The sequence below is a fragment of the Vollenhovia emeryi genome, unplaced genomic scaffold, assembly GCF_000949405.1.
Source record: "Vollenhovia emeryi isolate VEMERY1.0 unplaced genomic scaffold, V.emery_V1.0 DF939259.1, whole genome shotgun sequence".
Lineage (NCBI taxonomy): Eukaryota > Metazoa > Arthropoda > Insecta > Hymenoptera > Formicidae > Vollenhovia > Vollenhovia emeryi.
In genome coordinates, this window is record NW_011967107.1 from 145,530 (window position 1) to 168,164 (window position 22,635).

Here is a 22,635-nt window from a genome sequence, read left to right on the forward strand (position 1 = left end):
CCGCACGGTTTCAGTCTTCGCGTCGCTGCCCTCCAGCATTCACGCCTCCCGCGTCCGTTCCGCGGCGCAGGCACACCGCGCGCGGTCCCGTATACACGCACGGTACTAACGCACGCACACAGACCCGCGGACCACCCGTATACACGCGACCGGCCGCGTACACACCGCCCTGAATCCGGACGGGGACTTTAGCACACCAACACCTCCGCGGGAGGTGTGGGGGTGAGCCCCCGGAGTAGGTGTCAATCCTAGCGCTGCTCAGTGACCATCGCGGCGCCACCCAAGTAACACCTTTCGTCCGCTCTTCACAGCCCCGACCGACCGAACATCGTCACACCGCCGAGAGGTCGCCGAGAGGAGATAAGCCTGGCTCCTCTTTATCCGTTGTCGTCCTCGTCCTCTCGTCGTCGTCGTCTCGCCGACTCGCGTACCGTTGATCGTGGAGCACGCGCGTCGACCTGCGCGCGCGCGCCACGCGTCCGACTGGACTCTGTCTCTCCTCGCCAAGACTCGTGCTCGTCCTCGAGCCTGCCGGGACGGTCGACGGCTCGTCCGAACCGCGGGGTTTCGTGTTGACGGAGGGGAAAGAGACGCGGGAGATCGAGCCCGGTGATCAGTGAGTGATTAGTGAGCGACGGGTCCGCGCGCCATGACCTAGAGTGACTCGCGGCTAGTGTCTCGACATGGGAGTGACTCTTATCCTCAAGATCTATCACGCGGCGTCGGCGTAGGCGACCGCTCGCGAGTGTCGCTCCCAAGTGTAACCGCTCCGACTTGGACACCCGAAGGCGGCCGTGACCCACGTCTCCGCGAGTGAAAAAGCGGAGTCCTGCCGACAGGCTCGTAAGATGTCGACCGGCCGATCTCTGGCGACGTTCGACGAGACGATCGTCGGCGACCAGCCGCGGCCGGAAATTGGCGCGAAGGAACGCGGGCACTGCGAGGACCGCGAAGACCCGCGGTCTTGAGCGGGATATGCGGAGGAGCGAGCGCGAGCGCGAACGCCGAGCGTAGAGACCAGGCACACACGTGCGGCGTCCGTCCGACGGCAATCGCAAACGATTCGAGACGAGAGGCGGAGAGCCAGAGGAAGAGAGAGAGAGAGCAGGTTTGAGTCACTCGAAGAGGAATCTCGCGCGACTCGGCACACCCGCCCGTCTCGATGAGATTCGAACAAGACACAGCGTGCAGGGGTACCCACTGCGCCAGCACTCCGCAACCCTCCGCGCTGCAGCAGCGATCACGGCCCGAGGAGGTGGTGGTGGAGGAGGAGGAGGACTCCTCCGCAAAGGACGTCGACGGGCAACGACGACACAGACTTGGCAGAGAATTGGAGGCTAACGTGGTCGAGGGTGCGAACACGGGGCCGCGGGCCGAGGCGGGGGGGCCTGGGATGGCGTACCCCGCGTCAGCGACGGCTCTGAATCAGCACTCGCCCTTCGCAAGCTCGATCGGCGGCGGCACGCCGCCCGCCAGCAACCCGAACGGCCACATCACCGGACCCTTGCCGGCCCCGGCGGCGCCGCGGCCGACGGACTTTAGCGTCTCCTCGCTGCTGACCGCGGCGAGCACTCACCCGCCCGGCATCCTCGGCGGCTCGTCGTCGCAGGGTAGCGCCTCCCCGCCGCCCGGCGGACCCGGCAGCCCGGCCGCCGCGCCGGAGACGCCGCCGCCCCTGCCCGTGAGCGGCCAGCAGCGCGACTTGTCGCATCCGTCCTCAGCGGTGGCGGCCGCGAGTTACTTCAGCGCCGCCGCCCTGGCGGCGGCGGGCTTCTACAATCCGGCGCATCTGCCGCCCACCAGCTCGCCGGGGCCGACGGCGGTGCATCATCTTCAGACCAAGGGGATACTCGCCGGCCACCATCATCCGCACCTCAACCCGCACGGTATCACGCCGCCAGGTGAGACTGAGAGCGCGAGTTCCTTAGCGAGAGTGCGATCTCGATCGGTCCGCTCGCGCCTCGACGAGCGCCGATCTCGCCGCCCGCGTAAAGGTGTCTTTTCCTCGAGGAAAGTGCTCTCGCGCTTAATTAATACGTCCCTGCGACGAGAAAGACGGACAGAGGGGGCGAAAAGAGCCGGCAACTTTTACGAGCCGTACAATATAACCGTATGAGCTCAACTGCAAACAAACTTGTTGCGTGCCGACGGTGCTTATTTCGGCCGCGGGAGACGGCACTCGCTGGCGCCGGGCATTAGGCGGCTTGGTTTTACGGACGCGTTTACTTTTCCCGTCACTTTCTGCGGCTTTTTACCCTCCGACCTGGCCCTCGGAACGCGCCTCTGCCGACGCCGTTTTACCCTTTAAACGGGGGACGATTCGCGCGCGGATTCACCGCGTCCGGCACGGTAAACGTTGCTCTAGTTCGACGTGTATCTTCTCACGCGCGGCAAAAGCCGCCGGCCTCGCGTTCCCCCAACCGCCGGAAATCGACGTAATAATAATCGGCCGGCGTTTCGAGAAGCTCGCGCACGCACACGGGCGAGAGCCGCGTCTCGTTCTGGCGCGATGCCATTGTCGCGGCCGGAAACGCGCACGTTTTTCGGAAGGACACGTTTGTGACACGGGCTGGAAGTCTCTCGTTTGTCACTCACGTCGCCCCCGTTTCGTCTCGCGCCGGGGCCTTACGCAACATCCTGATCGCGCGCGCGCGCGCGGCCTGGACGTCAAAGCGCGCGACGGCTGCACGGAAGAAGTGGCCGACGTATGAAATATTGCGCGTTCCGTCCGCCGCCTCGAAGAGGCTCTCGTTTCTCGCGTCTTCCTTTCTTCTCCCCGCGATACTGCGCAATAATTAGACGCGGCGGCCATTGTTAATTCGCGCGACGATAAAGCGACGCGGCCCGTCGCTATTGATATTAAATGCCGCTAATTAAAGACAGTTTATTACCTTGTTTGCCGAGCGCTCGGTGCCATTATAAAGATTGGCACTAATGTCACGACATTTGATTGTGCGCGACCAATCGGCCGCTAATTGTTTTCTCAATAATATTCATGCCACTCGGGAGAAAGAGGGAGACAAGTGTCGCCGAAAGTGTCGCCCATCGCCCGACGGTGGCCTATCTGTTGTTTTTCGATGGGGAATTTCGCGAGAGCGAGCGAGAGGAGTCGCGGAAATCGCGCGGCTACGCGGTGCTCCGACCCGTCGCAATGCGCGTCGTCAACGACGGGATTAGCCTTAGAACTTGTAAGCTCCGTGCTAACACGAGTGCTTAGTGATGTAACGCAAGGTTCTCGTCCCCCATATTTTCCCCTTTAAGAGAAATTTCATAAAATTGAACGCTCGAAGGAGTTTAAGCGCCTAGTGTTGGGATTCAGGCCCGGTGGTTTCACCAAACGTCGCTTAACTTTAATCTCGGTTTAATTCTCGTTTCGCTCTTTCTAAAGTAACAGTTGGATGGAGACTAGGAACGAATTAAGCTAAGCTTAAAGTTGAGCGACGTTAGTGAAACCGGGAGTCTCGGTGTTTAATCAAGATTAATCGCGAATTCGGCAGCTTGCACTAGTGCGCGCTAAGGCTTGTTTACAGGCAATCCTGATATTTAAGGATCGTCTTGAATACTTGTTGAAATGCTTCTCAGGGCCGGTTTCACAAACATCGGTCAACTGCCAACCGAAGGTTAATGGATTCTCTGTCTCTTCTTAAATAATAAGATGGAAAAAGATAGGGAGTCGACTGAACCTTAGTTCAGTTAACCGATGTTTGTGAAACTGGCCCTTAGTCAGTAATATGATCGTAGGGATCGTTTTTGTTGCTAAATAGTTTGAGGACATGTACTTGAGATGACTACAAGTGTAGACTGAACAAAGCTTCCGCGCGCACTCAGCGCTAGCTGCCGAATTCGCTATGAGCGTGAATTTCAAGGAATTTTTAGAGATATCACGTTGGTATAACCTAACGGTTGAAAGGTGTTCCCACAAAGGGGTAAACTTATAAAAAAAGGGGGATTATCCTCGGTGGGAATGGGAATGTTCTGAGAATAGTCTACGAGTGTTTCGCGAGAATGAACGTTCGTCGAGTGTCTCGAGGTTGCGTTTTCAGTCGAGCTACGGAACGTCTTTCGCGATTAACCCGGGCTGGTGACGTGGACGTCTTCAACTTGCCTTCGCGAGGATCCGAGGCGAAAGTGCAACCGAGTTTCGTTTCTAGCCTAGAAGCGAGGCGATTTCCCCGGTTTTTGCGAAAGACCCGTCGCCCCGGGAACGTGACTCGTGTCGATATCCGCGAACGTGAAAGGTATTCGGATCGCACCCGATCGGGTGATCACAATAGCGACGTTAACGTCGCCGCGTACCCGCGGCGCGACTCCAACGCGGTGGAAAGAAAAATGCGATTGGCGTACACGGCCGCGGCAATACATTATGACTCGAGGCACCGATAATGTAATCGATCTAGCATATCTGCGGCGTTAAATGAGCCAGGACGACGCGAACGTGCAGCGCGACTTCGCGACATTACTTTCAGAATGCATTGTCTTTCGCGTGCGTTTTCCACCGACGAGCGGCGCGACGCGCGGATATGCAAAAATGTATACGTTTCGTGGCAGCGTCTCGAAAACGTCGACGTGCGAGACAGGTCTCTATCATGGCGATGTTCGGAATTGTTCAATTATTTCCTAGATTTCTATCGTGTTTTCTAGGGGACACGGATTAATTCCGATCGGAGTCCATCCCGAACATTTCCGCGATAGGTATCCCAGGTCCGACGTGCACGCACGATTTTGCAAAAGAGTTAGAACAGTCCACAGGCAAATGGCCCCATTTCTTCGTATTCGATTTTGGTCACAAAGCAGGTGCCAGACGATAGGTCTCGTCCATGCTGATTACAGATATTTCAATATCGGAGTGTACTTACGGTGTCCGCTCCAAAGGTTCCAGTGCCGAAAAATGGCGTTATGAATGCTTTTGACCGAACCTATTGGTTAGATTGTAGAAAATAAAAGAGCCCCAGGTGATAATTTACTTGATCCACCTAAAACTCACTTAGATTCATGGAAAATGCAGGACGATGTCAATATTAGAGTGCACCTATGGTGTCCGCGCCAAAGTTCCAGTGCCGAGAAATGGCGTTAGGAATGCTTTTGAACGAACTTATTGGTTGGATTGTGGAAAATAACAGAGTCCCAGATGATAATTCATTTGGTTCACCTAAAACTTACTTATAAGGTTCATAGAAAATGCAGGGTACGATGTCAATATCAGAGTGTACCTGTGGTATCCGCTCCAAAGGTTCCACTGCTGAAAAATGGCGTTATGAATGCTTTTGACCGAACCTATTGGTTAGATTGTACAGAATAAAAGAATCCCAGGTAATAATTCACTTGATCCATCTAAAATTTACTTAGGTTCATAGAAAATGCAGGACGATGTCATTAGCATCGACCATCGGGAAACCTCTTAGTCTACTCCGACTCGGTTCTGGAATTTTTGGAGCCCGATATCTCTGGGACGTTAAATAGCTACACTCTGAGACTGACATGTCTGTAATCAGCTTGACGAGACCTCTCGTTTGGTACCTGCTTTGTGACCAAGATCGAATGCGAAAAGAAAATTGTGCCGATCTTGTTCTCACTCCTTCTCAAGGTTTTCGGAATTACATCCGTAAAAAAAGTTTTCGAGTACTCGCTTCGAACGTCCCAAGTTTCGCGTTTCTATCAACGTACGAAGAGTGGCGTATTCGAAAAAGAGCGACACGTTTGCGCTTCGTTACTTTTTACATTCGCTTTTACTTTGTGGCGGTAATAACAGCGGGACGCGACGCCGTCTGCAAGTGTCGTGCCAGGTGCGTGAAAAAAAAAAAACAATCGGAGGAACGATTTCCAGCGCCGACAACGTGCTCATCGCTCGTCCTCGTCTTATCTGACATCGCATTATTACGCGCGTCCACCTCATCCGCTACAACTAGTTATTCCCTTCGTTAGGCTAAATGATGAATTAATTCCCGACGTCGGTAGACACGCGCTGCCACGTTGCCCCTAGACAATTTACCTTCTGCGGGCGTACAGCTCTTTCACCCGCTCGTATCGCGATTTGACGTATTAGACCGAAAATGTTGCGGGGGAAAATTGAACGGGATAAACAGATCGCGCTCGTTGTGCGTGAAAACGATACAGAAATTGTCAAAGTCCGAAATACAAAAAACATATCAACCTAGCTCAGGGCCGGCAAAATAAGGCCCGAAAAAATCGAACGATGTAAAACCCGTTTAAAATCGACGAAACGAGACACTCCGATGCGCGTTTGCCTCCAATTGAAACGAGAATTTACGGCTGAAGAGGGTCACGTACGCTGACCGAAATGTTCTGCAATGTATCATAACTGTTACCAATTTTTATATCTTACTTTAATTCTTACTGACATATAATTTTATCACCTAAGTTCAGGTGACGGCTCACATCGCCCTTACTCTATCATTTTAACGATTAACACCAAGTTAATTCAAGTTCAGTTTTAATATTGAAACGAGACAATCGGTAAAATTTTAGGTCGCGGTCGATTTAAAAGGGCTCTTTTGTTTTCATCCTCACTTCCAGTTGCGTCGCGCAGAGCGACGACCCCCTCGGCCGACGGCCTCGCCGTCGGCGTCGCCCGACGTCCTCGCGGCCCGTCGCGACGTCCGATCGTCGAGCCAGGATGCGGCGGCGATCCGTCATCTGCCATCGCGCGTCTTTCCCGTCACTTTTCGAAGCTGCGCGCCGCGGCTCGTCCCCTCTTCCTCTTTTCTAGTCGGGCTCGCGGCCAACTGACCATAAGGTAGTGGCGATTAATCTTGCCAAGGGCATGCCCGACGTTCCTTGCATTCGAAATTCGGGACGCGTGTACGTGCGCGCGTAACCCGTGTACCCCGAGCGAGGAGAAAACGACCGCGCCGGCGACGGGGCGGGGCGGGGCGGAGGGCAGAACGGAGAGGAGAGGAAAAAAGAAGTGGGATATGCAAAAAGGAGAGAGAGAGAGAGTGAGACGTATCGTACGTTTTATTTCTGTCGGATGCACGCGACGCGACGACAGCTCGGACGCGAAGCGGAAACGCGCGCTGTAAGCCGCGCTCGATCGGAATCTAGATCGGCCTCTGGAGGTCGAAACAAAGTGTATTAAGTCTCTATCGTTAAATTAATTTCCGGCTCCACTTGGCGGAGCGATAATAATCCCATTCGCGGGCGACTGATCGCGTTAATCTGCCGCGCGCATTTCGGGCTAGGTGTGCGCGTGTAAAAAAAAAAAACCGAGAGAGGTTGCGCCGCCGCTCGCTGGAAACGATGGAAAATTCGAATGTGATCGTGGGCGCGATTAAATGTGCGGGCATTGTTGTGTCTTGCTGTCGGCAATTGTATTAAGGTATTGTGCGACGCAGAAATCGCATTCGGTAAATCGAAAATCCGCGTTCCGCACTTGTTTATAATTTTCAATAATGTATTACTTGCGCCGGAGAATAGGCCGCGCGCGGCCGTTGATAAATTGGCGGCAATGAAGCAATGTATTTTCCCTGCTTGATAGCGGTCCCGCCAATCGTGAGGGAGTTATTAAATTCGCCGCGTATATTTGTGACGCGCGCAACAAAGCGCTTTTGCGATCAAAGTTCCACGTCGCGCGTAATTAATGAGCGAAAAATCGCGGCCGCAGACGCGAAATTGTCCCGGGCGCGGGCCCGGCGGGCGCGATTCGCCGGCGCCGTCCTGGACCTCCTCCAGGAGGCGCGTCCCCGGAGCCGGGGGATGGGGGGGGGGAGGGTGGCTTCCGACGTCCGGAGGCCCTCGATTCTGTTTTATAATATTAGGCACGGCGGGCGATTCGTGTGTGTCGCAAGAGATAGATATGTATCCCAAGGTTGCACACTTTGCGCTAATTAATGTTTCCGTTTTCATTAAAATAGAAATAGGGCGAGAACCCGGCGGGAATAACGTTGTTAACCTACGTCGGAGCCGACGGCGATATAATGAATATGCAATCCGACGCGGTTCGAGGAGCGACACGAAAATTGGTGAAAGAAAAGGAAATTAAATGGAGAGCGGCTTAATCCGCGCCGCCATCTCGACAGGAACCTCGCACTTGCGTCACACACCGAGTCTCGTCCACATTGATAAGAAATAATGGCGCGGCATTACATAAATGTCCCCGCGTCGCGGACGGTTAACGGCCGGCGGACGCCTTTTTTTTTTCTTCCCTCTCTGTCTGCCTCCTCCCCCGATTCGCGATACCGCAATCATTGTAAACAATCGTCTCATTCCGCCCGCTCTGGACATTTTTAGCGGCGCTCGTCGCGCGTGGATCGTCCACGTGAAAAATATAACGCGCCGCGGTTAAATAACGCCGAGCCGTCGCGCCGGGGCCACATTTCCGTTACTAGTTTGCGAATAAAAATCAAAATACATGGGGCGCGCGCGCGCGGGTAAGTGTTCGATAAAATTTGATTCCGCCGGCGCGGCGCGACGCGTCGGATGGGCCCGGGATGTGCGTTTGATAAACGAACAGAATACCAAACCGCCACGGTTCACTAGCGCTTTCGTTGGGTTAATACGCTGCGAATTTTGGCGGATCTGAGCCGTTTCCTGAATGCATTAACGCGTAAAAATATCAACCCGTTTTCACGCGATCTACCCCCCTCGCCCGCCGCCGGCGAAAGTGCGCGCGCGATACAACACCGTTGGATATGTTTACGATCGCGGTCTCATGCGCGCGAGCACGGGTTACATTGCGTATTGCGGTTAACGTTGCGTATTACGTCTCGAGACAAAACGGCGCGCGCGCGCGCGCGTTTCCAATATTTTAAATAATGACGAAAAAGAAAGACGGCAAGAAACCGCGCCTGGAATAAGCGGCCTCTCGGCAAATCTGTTATAAGAGCGCGCGGTATATTATTATCGACTTAGTGCCCATAGCTTTACTCTAGTATTATATCCACGTCGCTTGTCTTTACACAGACGTAAATACACATTACGTCTAACGCGCAAACAACAAATACGGTTGCAAACAAATTCCCTCCCCGTCCGCGCGTCTAATTATTCATCTTCCGTCACGCCATGCCGTATCTTACGGTTGCGAGATATAATTCGAGCGGACAGTCCCGTGTACGAAAGTCAAGTCCTGCCCCAAGATAACGCAACGTTAAGGACGCCGTACGTTAAGGTGCATTTACAGAATACGAAATCGTAACGCATGCGCTAAAAAGTTACAGAATAGGCCTGCCGAGGGCATTGTGGTGTACAGATTTGCGGCATGTTTTGGGCATTAGTTTGGGCATTGGGCTTTGCTGGGGCATTATATAGATAAAATAAAATAAAATAAGATAAAGTAATGCCCGTTGGACATTAGTGGGCATTGGCGTACAAGATTTTATTTATTCGACGAGTACGAAAGGAAGAGATGCACGCGCGAAATCGCGCAAAAGTCGCGTATCGTTACATTTTAGAGTTTTATTATGCTACAAGGCAACGTATATTTAACGCGCGTATAAATTATTATTACGACTGTAATTTGAGGGATGTACATACGTTGCTGAAAGTGATTTTCGTAAAAATGTTGCATATTACGTTCGCAGCTTCGTCTGTTGTGATCGTCGGCTAAAATTTATTCGCGGCCGCGATACCTCGTGCAAAAAAAACTGGCGAAAAGAATGTAATAATTTGCTTACAAATACATTACGTATAATTATAAGCTGTCATATAAACGAATTAAAAACATTCGGAATGCGCGGAGGGAATAAACGTGCATTTCTCTTCGAAATTACGTTACATTTCTCTTTATAACGCATTACGAGAAATGAGATCAATTTGTTATAAGACAGAAAAAGTACGCTGCTTAAAGTGCTTTTTAAAATGGCGCCAGTAGAGGTCGGACGATGAAAGATAGATGGAGTGTGCGGATAGGTCTTTTTAACACGTTCGCGCCCCCAATAAATATTATCTGTTAACGCGAAACAATTTAGATGAACGGAATAAACGTTTTAAATCACGCGCGCGGGGTCGCAGAATCTCGTAAAATTAATATCGTTATTTTCGCCTCGCGAAGAAAGCGTCGCGTGACGAATGCACACGTGTGTTCGTTTCGAAATCTCGCGTACGAAAGTAAACCGCACTTGCCGGTTACACGTAAATGATTATTTTAATCGACTTGATGTCTCGTCGAGAAAGATTATACGATATCTTACGGCGTACAGTAGCGATTACGCTTTCTTTTACGTGTTTAGTAACGGAACAATTAATATGCGTAGAAGAACGAGACTGAAGATTACCGAAGATAATAGTTATCGAGCTGAGAATTGACTCGCAGAGATCTGCCGCGGTAACAATCATCAAGTCATTACGCGGTAACAGGTTTTCCGCATTTTTCCCGCTTACAGATGGTAATTGATTGAAAAGGAAAGGAAATACCGGGAGCCGCCGTATCTACGTCGTTAACTATTAACTGCATCATTACTCATAACATTTATGGACGGCGATTTACATTAATCATTCCCGCTAACTTGACATTACGGCAAACCGCGGGTGTTATCTAGACGGGCTAATGCAATTCTGTTCTCATGGCGGTGACCCGCGTTGTGCCCATTGACGCACAACACGCGAAATGATTTTCGTACATCTGCATTATTTAAGCCATATTTCCCGGAAATCGACGCTTCGCGCGATAATGCGCGCCCGTTGAATCGTTTAAAAATGTTATTGTCGCATTACAATCGCGCGGTTTGGTCTTGGGTAAGCGAACAGTACTCGTAACATACATTTTCATGCTTGCTTTGTTTGCACGGACTTAAATTCTGTCTAGGTGGAAACGTGTCTATACCCTTTTCCGAGGGGGAAACCGCTGAGGGCATTGTGGTGTACAGATTTGCGGCATTACCGGGCATTACTAGGGCATTTTTGGGGCATTACGTCTTACTGAGGCATTATAAAGATAAAATAAGATAAATAAGATAAAAGAAGATAATAAGATAAAGTAATGCCCACTGGGCATTAGTGGGCATTGGTGTACAAGATTTTGGTCAGCGGTTTCCCCCTCGCCCCTTTCATTCTGTCCATTCACGATACCGTCTCGACATTCAAAGTGATACGCAATAATCGATTACCAAAAGAGACGGTATATGTACTCTGGGGGGAAAAAAAGACAGCAACCAATTTTGGGGCCCACAATTAGTAATCGAATTATTCGGATTGTTTGTAATACTCGAGGGAGAAACCGCTGAGGGCATTGTGGTGTACAGATTTTCGGCATTACTGGGCATTACTAGGGATTTTTTATCATTAGTTTAGGCATTAGGTCTTGCTGGGGCATTATAAAGATAAAATAAGATAATTACACTGAAAAAAATTTCTGGTTGAATATGGACGAATCAGATAATTCCTTTAGTTAGGATTTACCAGAATTCCTGTAATCCTACAGAAATTCTGGTAAATCCTAAAGGAATTTATCTGATTCGTCCATATTCAACCAGAAAAATTTTTTCAGTGTAGATAAAGTAATGCCCACTGGGCATTAGTGGGCATTGGTGTACAAGATTTTGGTCAGTGGTTTACCCCTCGGTAATACTCTAATCTTTTACGAATTTTACCCCGCGTAACTAAAAATCGCAATTGGCTATTCTACCTACAGACAAGATATTAAAGTGATACTAATCAATTCTCTCCATTAGTTCCGTCGATATTCAGTAACGCAAAGATAATTTTTACGTAAGAGGCACTAACTGAAACGTTAAGTTGCTTAACTAAAAAAAACGGTCAAAATCTTTCCCAGAATAGAGTTACGGACAATCCAAATAATTCGATTACTAATTGTGAGTCCCAAAATGGGTTGCTGTCTTTTTTTCCCGGAGCAGATCAATCTATTGATTTACCGACGCGCCGGGTTTATTCTTAAAGATGCATCTCTGCGGTTGGAGAATAAAGTCCTACAGCTATTCGCTCGCAGTTTCCGCAAGACGGTCTTTTTAAGTCGCTGCAATAAGAAACCGGGGGGGGGGGGGGAAGAGGAAGACGATGAAATTCCGAACGCGGAGCAGGGTCAGGTAAAGGGAAAAGGTGGCCATCGAGGGGAGGCGTGGAGAAGAATCCGTAACTTTCCTCCGGGGGTTGCTATCGTGAACCGCCAGGTGATTCACCCTCGCGAAACTTTGAGGCAGCTGTCTTTTTACTTGTTATCCCGTCGCTCATCTTCGGCCCGCTTCCCTGGATCGGCGCGGCTCATTACGGCTCGCATCTTGCACTTACGTGGAATAGCGAGACCAGATGTTGCCCATCGTACGTGCACTGATACCGATTTTCGATTACCAACCGCGATTATAGCCCCTCTCGCGATCGATGGATTAAATTAATCCTGCCGAAATATAGCTGTCGGATCGTTCGATTTAATTCTTTTACCGTACTTTCTCATTATCACGTAATAATCTATATATTAAAGAACAGCTTGATGTTTCCTTCAAACTTTCTACCGCAGAGAGCATTCCGCCCGAGAAACGTCAGGGAGCCAAAGCCAATACTTTTGCTATACTGCGCTAACAGCTCTGGGAAAAAGAAGACAGCAACCCATTTTGGGGCCTACAATTAGTAGTCGAAGCGTTTGGATTGTTCGTAACTCTAATCTTTTGCGAATTTTACCCCGCGTAACTAAAAATCCCAATTAGCTTTTAAAGTAGTAATACTAATCAATTCTCTCAATTAGTTCTGTCGATATTCAGTAACGCAAAGATAATTTTCGCTTAAGAAGCACTAACCGAAATGTTAAGGGGATGCTGGAGTGATTCTGCACTTTCGCACCTTTTGCACTTAAAACTGTCTGTTTCGTGGAAAGATTTGTGTAATACACAAATTACATGGCACGTGTACAGATGATCGAAAGCAGCTTGCTATTCCGGCTAAATTAAAGAACAATATGACATCACTGAAACTAAGTTTGTAAGTCTAATAAAAAATAATAGTGAGCAACATATACATACAGTACATGTAGTATGTGTGTTGCTCACTATTATTTTTTATTAGACTTACAAACTTAGTTTCAGTGATGCCATATTGTTCTTTCATTTGGCCGGGATAGCAAGCTGCTTTCGATCTGTACACGTAAGCCATTTAATTTGTATATTACACAAATGTTTCCGTGAACTGACAGTTTTTAGGTTAGAAAGGTGCAAAAGTGCAGATTCACTCCAGCATCCCCTTAAGTTGCTGAACTACAAAAAAAAACGGTCAAAATTTTTCCCAGAGTAGAGTTACGAACAATCCAAATAATTCGATTACTAATTGTGGGCCCCAAAATGGGTTGCTATCTTCTTTTTTTTCCCCAGAGAGTGGGGGATAAAACGTATCTGGAGGCGCCATTGTTACAATACTGTTAACTTCTGTTCATTTCGGAATAGCGGCTTAAAGGAAACTGTGAAATTTCAGGCCTAGGTCTGGGCCCGCACACGCCGGAGGAGGTCTTGGCGGCGGCCGCGGCGGCGTTACATCACCATCACCAGGGCCCCGGCGGCCCCACGATGAGGCCCCTGAGGCCGCCGCTACCGCCGGGGATGCTTCACACGTCGCCGCATCCTCTGGCCGCGCATCACCCCCTCACGGCGCCGCATCATCCCCTCGTGCCGCCCCATCATCCGGAGGAGGACGGCGTCGTCGATGACCCCAAGGTTACGCTGGAGGGCAAGGAGCTCTGGGAAAAGTTCCACAAGCTCGGGACGGAAATGGTCATCACGAAGAGTGGCCGGTAAGTGTCAACGTTGGTTCTTTTTTCTCTTCGACATCGTTATCATGATTACGATCCTTTGTCGCTAATTGAACGCTCGCCCGGCTCTCCCGAGAGCAGAGCAATCAGGATCTACCAAGTTTCATCGCACGCGCGCGTCCACGTAAATTTGTAACGTCTAACAGACGTCAAACAGCCGAAGCTGTTGGACTTTAGTCCGCTTATTTATAGCACACTGCCGATTGCGTGGCACGTTATCGAAAATTTCGGTTTCGTTCGGGACGCTTTGACGTTAGTACGGTTTTGACATTAAACGCTGGCGACATTGTTCAGCTAGCGGACACTAGCTTGTGACTTCGCTTCATTTTTCTCCTGCGATGTGAAGAAAACTTATTTTTACCACTACCTTTTATCATCGCCAGAGATGTTGGAAAGTAAGCTAAAATACACGCACTATTACTTACGTTGATTGTAGTTACACAGTAAAAAATCGTGCACGAAAAGACCGGCTAAGGCAAAAATAGCTGAAATAAAAATGTTGCCGTATAAATAGTAGGGGTCTCTACATTCTTTTGTGTTGCAACATTCTCTAAGATTGCTGCACAAAACGCATATAGTTGTCTCCACCACTTATCATACCAATGTGGGTGTGACAATCACAGATACAGCTGTTCCAAATATTACTACTTATTGGGGTTTTGCCAACCTTAAGTAGACATGTGGCAACCATATCGGTCTCTCCGTGTGTGTTAAAATGTTAAAATTTTCTTGTGTTACCAAGATTTGATTCTTACTTCAATGTAAAATTAACGTAAACTGTATATATTATTATTTTCGTAACACTTTTATGTGTTATATTTATGTTAACGTAATAACTTGACTTATGTATGTTAGTTAAAAACTAAATATTATTTTAAGTTCTTTTAACACAACTATTTCACAAAACCAACGAAAACATGTAATATCGACATTTCTTAAAAATTATTTCGACTATTCTGACTTGAGACTATTCGTACAGTTTACTTATCCTGTTTTTATTACATCACACTTAAGGTTGAAAAGACATAAACATAAATGTGAAGTATAGTGTTGATTAATTAACATTTATAATTTGTTAAAAAGTGAACTTTTTTGGGACACAATTAACATTTTATTTTTCGCTGTGTATTGCTTGCTCCCGCGCGAAAATCTTCCTTTGCTGAAATTAAGCAACGAATCATTTCCTCGGACTTTTGCAACCAGAGGTAGCATTTCTTACAGAAATAAAGTTTTTTTTTACATCGAAGGATAGAATCGTAATTTTCGCATGTAAAATTTTTAAGTATGTACATGCAGAAGTTTATAACTTAATTGTTGAGAGACGTAGCCGCGAGCAAGTGCTCTCGAACGAATCTGAGACCTCGCGCAAATGAACATGAGAAAGAGACCTCATGCGGGTTGTCTCAGCTTGCTGATTGATGTTCGCGAGCATACAATGCGAAGTTTCGAAACCCCCCTCGGTAAATTAAATTAAACGCAGACGTTTTAAACAATAAGCCGCTTTACTGAAATAATTTTTCATTAACTCCCACGTACGCGACGCCTGCAGACGCAGAATATCGAGCAAGACGTCTCGGCTAAATATTCGATTCGTTTCCAATCGTTCTCTATCGCGTACAAGGAAAAATATGACGTATCGATTTCATTATCTCCGGGTGCCGCGAGAAGAAAGCTCGCCGCTGCCGGCGAGCAGTTTTATTACACGCGAATCTGCGCGAATGCCCTCGACGAGTTTTTACTTTTCGTTATTGCGCGATCGCGCCACGCTCGTATCGCGCACGCAACGCACACGTGCCCTCCCGCGCACGTGTACGGGGGTGGGTTGCATCACGCGGCATGGGCACTTTCCCGATGACGTGTAGCAGCGCAGCGGTAAAAAGATATCACTGCGAAGTTGCTGGATCCCTTCGCTCGTCGAGCAATTGAAACTTCACACCCCCACCGCCCTCGACCACTCTTTTGTGCCCCCCCCCCTCACTCTCTCTCTCTCTCTCTCGCGCGCGCGCGCCCCCTTCAGCTTTTCCTTTCTTCTTCTCCCGAAGCGTGAATCCATCTACCAGACCCTATTCCGCGAAGCCGTGATCGTTCAGCAGTGGTATTGTGCTAGCGAAGGAAATAGCGCTTGATGTGGAAGGCGGCGAACGAGCGAGCTAAGAAAAGGCAGAGAGAGAGAGAGAGAGAGCCAAAGAGAAAGAGCCGATGAAGAGGTGAGTCTTCCGCGATGATAGGCCGAGCTGCCAGCGGGCAGGTATATCGAGTCTCAATGAAGACGACGGCAAGCTATAATAGCCAAGACTAGAGCACGCGCCCGCGCGACGAAAGGGTGAGCATACACGCTTACATATTTCATGTGCGATATACACAGGTGCTAAAGCGCACGCGTGTACGTGGATTACGGCCACATCGATGTGAAAACGTCGAACGCCCTTCGCGAACGCGTGTATCGGCCGGATTAAATCTTGCTCGCTCTTTGCCTTCGATCTTCGGTTAACGCGCTTTTCCCCGTGTCTCGCGAACGCGCTTGCTCTTCTAATTTGCATGATTAGAGCCGCGACGGCGGGAGACGAGGGCGGGATCGCTTTAAAGGATCTCGCGCTGCGAGATTCGTGGAATTTAGGCAAAACATTTTATCAGCGCTAATTAGCAACGTAATATCCGTACAGAGCGAGAACTCTTAAATTGTTCTACCGAGAAAAAAATATGAATGCAAACAATTCCCGTACAGCACAAACCAGCTTTTTGCGGATATACGGACAATATTGCAAATTACAATGCAACATATAAAGATATTGAAAACGGAGAGATTTTTCGCTAAAAATGTTTCGTGCAAATGAATCCTGCAATCGCGGGACAACATTTTGAAGAACTTTCTTTGAAATTTTACCATACATTTTACTAGTAAAATTAAAAGCTATTTAAGATATTAAAGAATGGACACTAATATAGTCCATTCTTATATATTCAAATTAATTTTAAGGTATTTCCAGTCATTTAAATTAAAGATGATTTTAAGTATAAAATCAGATTATAAACAACAATCATCGTCGAAATTGACAAAGCGGATTGGCAGTTGTTCTGCTCAATGCAAACAAAGGACTGATTCATGCAAATAGTAGTTTGAAGTGATTTAATGTTTTCACTATAATAGCGTTAAGTTACATACGATTATATTTATGTATACCTGTGCGATATACAATGGCTCATGAAACTGATCAAATGTATTACACAACAATTAATTAATTTCAAAAAGACAATCGATGAAAACGATCTTTTAGTACCAATAACATATAAACAAACAAATATCGTGCTACAGGTACCTTCGTTTACGAATTTTCGAAAGAAATCCGCAACAATGATACGATTTAATCAGTTCCGTGAGTCGCTATATATTTTTTGAACGTGAATTCGTATCAAACTTCTGGTTAGAATACTTTTTTTTGTAATTTCACGCGTTTCCTTTCGATGTTTAGCTGTCAGAGTAAAAACGTTTTGTATGTAACATTACTAGATAATCGCAATAACATGGCGTCATTTGACTTATTCCTGAAAAATAATACATTGCAGCGTTTCAATTTTTCTAAAGACGGACATTTTAACGTTGCAGCAACGTCTAGCAACAAATTTGTAACATGATCTTTTAACGAAATTATTCTACGATGTGTCTACAATCTTTCTATATGCGAAGATTCACAAGAGAAATGTCTTGTAGTTTGAGGCTCGAGCTTCCTCCGAGATGTTAAATGTTATTCATTATTCCACATTTAGGCGCGATACTGTCAGTCGAGCCATCAGCAATTTTATTAATGTAACAAGACAGCTTACAATAGTTTTAATGCGCGCTTATCACGTACGATCTTCCAATCTCAGCCGCGCCTTTGATAAATACCAGCTGCCATTTAATATGACAAATAATCGATCGTGATATTTAGTAACTCAATTTGCAACACCGACGAGCGAGTTGAGCGTATGAAGAAACGGCTGATTTAAAAGTATCGGCAGCATGATTAATTCATACGTATGTAATGACACACGTCGTAATGATTCGTTATCGAACCGTAATAATTATCCCTCTTCGTTGTGTGACAGCTGTTCTACATCTGAAATTTATTCAACGTTTCCGATCTTAAATGCCACAATAAATGGCGCTATGACGCCGTGGACACTCGTGCGAGAGAAATTAACATTTACGGTGACAATGTTAATTTATTACCGTACACGTTTATCTTCGACAGGTTTCGAATTGACGTCGCAATTTGAGTTATTCCTTTCGTTTTTACGAAAATTAACGACAAACTCTTCGACCGTTGGAAGGCGCGATCCTAGTAGTCGCACAGGGTGGAAGTTGAGTGATTAAATAATAGCGAATTCGGTAGCTTGCGCTGGTGCGCACTCAAGGCTTGCTTACTACAACCGATTCTTATGTGTAAGAATCGTCCTAAATAGGGGAACCCGGGGCATAACGGGAACGCTAAGGTTAAAATTAATTTTAAACAAAATGAAAATACATAAATGAATTATTTTTTTACGAAAATATTCTTTGAAATGTCTACTATAAGAAAAAAAAGGGTTTTACTGTGAAAGAATAGTTTAAAAGGACGAAATTTTTATTTTATTGAGACCATGACTTAATCTGATTATCATTTTATGCGGGGCATAATGGGACTCCTCACAAAACTTATATATTTCTTATACATTAATGTTTAAAACTTATTAAAAATGATTTTTTAAATACGCAATAAATATACTAATGTAGTATTGCATTTTAATAATAATAATAATTTATTGATAGCACTTGTTATCACATCTACATGAAACATTATAAGAACAGTAGGTACAAATATGTGTAATATCCTCATTGTTGCTCATTGTTCCTTTCAATGTTGCTGTTAATTTTCAATTTTTTGTTGAGACATGCTCCGTTAACTTAACACTTGCGAGTCAACTAATAAGAAGAGGTTATCTATTGTACCATTATGCCCCACGGCCTAATGTCCCGTTATGCCCCCAAATGTACCTTTACACTAAATAAATACAAAATATCATTGATAATCAATATCTGTGCAGAAATACTTTACTAAAGTGACTAGAAAAGATTGTTTAATAGCGTAAAATTACTTATGGTAATAAAAAACAGAATTTTATCATTGTTGCCTCATGCTGATCTATCAACGAAATTATAAGCGAGTCACGGAGAGTGTAGCGAACGCATTAAAAAATTTATTGCATTTTTCAGTTAAAAATAACATGACAACTGATAACAGCATGCGATAAGGATCATCTAATAGCAATAATTGCAAAATATTTCAATACATAACAGCACTTCTGTAAAAAGTTATAGATCATATCCCATTATGCCCCGCCGTTCCGTTATGCCCCAGGTTCCCCTACTTTTTGAAATACTTCTCAGCCAGCAAAATGATCCGTACAGTATTTCTATCATTTTTTTTTGGCTAAATAGTTTTCGGACGTATACTTGAGATGACTATAAATATAAGAGTAGACTAGCCTGGTGTGCTGAACAAGCCTTGGTGTGCACTCAGTGCGCACTAGTGCAAGCTGCCGAATTCGCTGTAAGTAAAACACAGGCACTACTTGTCATAAAAATTACGGTCGTTAAAGGGGATTGCTTGTATCATTAACGAGACACGTGAACGACCGTGCGGGACGACGAAAAGATTGGGACGGCCCTGCTGAAACGAGCGGACTCTCGGGCTTTAGTGCTCTTATCAAAACCGGACGACCGTCTCGCCGATCGATCCGATGCTCGCGATTCGAGCGGTGCCGATCGATCGCAATCTCGAGGACTGGCAGCGCTCTAAATCAATCTCCATCGATAAATAATAACCGTAAGAAATGCCCGATCTGCCTCCTCTCCCGCCTCGTCTCTCCCGCCACCGTCCGGCCCGTAGTATCCGCCCGCTCACGATCAGGTTTCAGCGAGAAACGCCGAGCGAGAGCTCCGGGCCGGGGCCTCCGTAACGGCCGATCATCGATAATTATACGCGTGGAAATTATGCCGGGGCCCGTTCGCCGGACCCCGCGCTCGAACCCCGTCCGGTGGTCTACGTCTCAATACGGCGTACGCGCTTGACACGTTCGCCACCACACGCAAAGCGCATTTACACTTGGAGCGTGCGTGATCCGGCGAGATGCTCCCCGTCCTCTCCTTTCTCACCCCCCTCGTCCCTCGCCCGCAGCATCGCCGCGGTGCGGTGTATGTTTGTACGGGGTGTCTCGGGAGAAAGAGACGGAGAGGTAGCGAGAAGTTTGACGCTGTTTAACGATTTCTTCACGGTCTCGATCGTTGGTTGACGTAGCTCTTCATTTTTTTCTCGCGTTGAGCAAACATCACGGCGATAAAAAGAACTTGGCATTAAGGACGAGGACAACTGGAAGAGATTTTTGGCCGGCTCCAGGGCCCGATTTGCCCTAAAACCGCGATGCTTGGAATTTTTCTGGGAATACACGCCTGCTACTGTTCTCGACGGTTTCCGTGACACCCTCCGCGCGCACGTATAATGAGACGCAGCGGTATCGTAGATGTATAATAGCGAGCGTGTAATGCCAGAGGGGGTATGTCGGGTGGGGCCGGAAACGGGTGGGGGGGTCTTAAGTATAGGGCTGCCTTAACGATGTTTGTTTTATACATTGGCAGCCTCTTCTCGAACCTGTAATCTTTCTAAACGAGATATTACCCGGACCCGTTGCGATACACCGAACCCTTTGCCCGAGTGGGTCGTGCGGTGAGCGCCCGAGGAGCCCGTCTCGCTCGGGCGTGGAAGAGCAAGAGCGAATAAGAACGAGAGGGGGCGGGACGGAGAGGGGACGAAGGTTTGGGTGAAAATTTTCGCCGTGCTCGTGTTCGCTGCCCCGGACGAGGAGTCAGCGCCGCGACAAGGAGACGCGGGGGGGGGGGGGGCAGGGGTAAGGCCTTGGGGCCCAAAATTACCTCCCCTCCTCCACCTTCGACTGCCTTCAAATTGCTCGCCATTCACGAGTTTCACGTACGTGCGTTTACACGCGCGCGTACGCGCGTATGCGTGCGCTTGCCGCGGCGCGGAATTAAGAGAACGCCGGTTAAGAGCCAGACTGGCACGAAATTCGTCAGCGCCCCGGCGCTGCCCGGGATCCGTGATTTTCGGGCCGCGCGCTCCTGACGGATTGACATAACGATGGGGACGTGTAAGCGCTTTAATTCCACTGATTTCTAAATCAAACAGGCGATAACCGCGGGCAAACAAAGCGCGCGCGCGCGCCATCAAAGGGACGCAGACCCGTGAAAATCTTATGTAATCGGCTTAGCGGGATTCGTCTTCGTCACTTTCAGTTTCTTGGCCAACGCCGGCACGAGCCCCGTCGTTTCGTGCCGTTTCCGACGTCTCTTGTGAAACACGAATATAATACACTCTCCCGTGCTCGGTATCGTTTATTTCGCGAATCGCTTGAATCTAAAGGAGGAATCGCGCCGCGCGTCTTTCGAGTCAAGTTTGCATGAATTGCAAAACGTTGCTCCGAGGTATCGTAATATCCCATCTTTAATCTAAAATACCAATACGCGAAAAATAACGCGGTACAGCGAACAGTGTCGATGGTATCTCGGACAATATTCTTGAAACACGCTTATAGGGACGCAGCATCTTTTTTTCTCTCCTCGAACTGTTCCATCTTTGATGCGGTGGCTGTTTCCTCTCTTCCCCCCCCCCTCTCCATCTTTCTCCCTCTAGTTCTTTCTCTCTTCTTCTCGGGTCAACAGCTGGAGTTCACCCCATCTCCATCGCACGCGCGCATGCGTGACAGGTTCGCACGCAGTTTCTCCGTTGCGTTCGACGCAAACTCGCACCCTTGCTAACAAACTTTTTCCTCTCTCTCTCTCTCTTGCCCTCTCGCCTCTTGTACGCGCAGGGTCGCGCGCGCTTGTCACGGGGTAACCGAGCTCGATATAATTAGCCGTATAGTGCGCTCACACGCGCGTGCGAACCTGAAAATGCGTGCCGCGATTGTGTTAGAAGTGTCGGTATATCCTCCGCCGTGTATCGACGTTTCCTTCGGGGTTGCGGTTCAATGACGGTCGCCACGAACGAGATGAGGGTGTCTGAAAGCGAGAACACCCTCCCCTGTCGAGCCATTGCTAGAAGCTTCTCCTTGTCGCGTGCCTCGACCTTTCGCACCTAATTTTTTTTTCACGCTGAAGTGCAGCAACGTCGTTACTTGAATGTAATGAAGACATTCGAGAAGTAAGCCGCGTGACTCTTTTTTCCCCATAAAACCGCTCAAGTGTCGAAACTAAGCCTACAAAGTTACCTTTAAACATTAAAATGTAACGAGAACGAAGGCTTATTATCGCCGGTACATAATTTATCAATGTAGAAAAATTGTTAAACGACGCAAGTGGCAATTCCAATTAGAGGAAATTTATTGCCTCAGCCAGGGTTTGAACCTGGACCTCCCTACACTCTAGGTGAGTGTCTCACCAATTCGACCACTGAGGCATTACATAAATAAATAGCCAATACCGCGGAATCGCATATGTTCTGTATTTAATCAATTTAAATAGAAACAGAATTTCTATCTGAACTGTTAGCGAATGTTAAGAAGAAAGTCTTTCTGTGACGCCCCACCCGTTGCAACGTTCGATTGTGGTACATAAACAAAGATTGCTCCGGCTGTGGTACCGCAATTTATTTTTATCCACTGTGAATGAGCAACATTTAGTCATGAAACTTAAACTTTTCGGAAGGTATTACTTGGAATTGTGCTGCTATACATTTTGTAGGCTGCAAACAACTTCTCTAACAGATACACAAAATAGCGATAAATTTTTGTCGCGACACCTAGACATCTCGGATTAAAAATACAATTGTTGCGACCGGACTGTTGATATTAGAGATGTGTATAAAGTCGCCGTTTGTCTCTCGGTGTGAAAGCAGCTTGCG

General features: G+C 47.7%; 1 protein-coding gene across 1 annotated transcript in view; it reads left to right on the forward strand.

Annotated features, from left to right (window-relative positions):
• The first annotated feature begins 1,094 nt into the window (after positions 1-1,094).
• Positions 1,095-22,635, forward strand: part of LOC105559711 (optomotor-blind protein-like) — a 112,896-nt gene continuing 91,355 nt past the window's right edge. The window contains exons 1-2 of the mRNA XM_012008218.1: positions 1,095-1,901; positions 13,369-13,684. Of these exons, the coding sequence (XP_011863608.1) occupies positions 1,163-1,901; positions 13,369-13,684 (1,055 nt within the window). The 5' untranslated portion in view covers positions 1,095-1,162. The remainder of the gene's footprint in view (positions 1,902-13,368; positions 13,685-22,635) is intronic.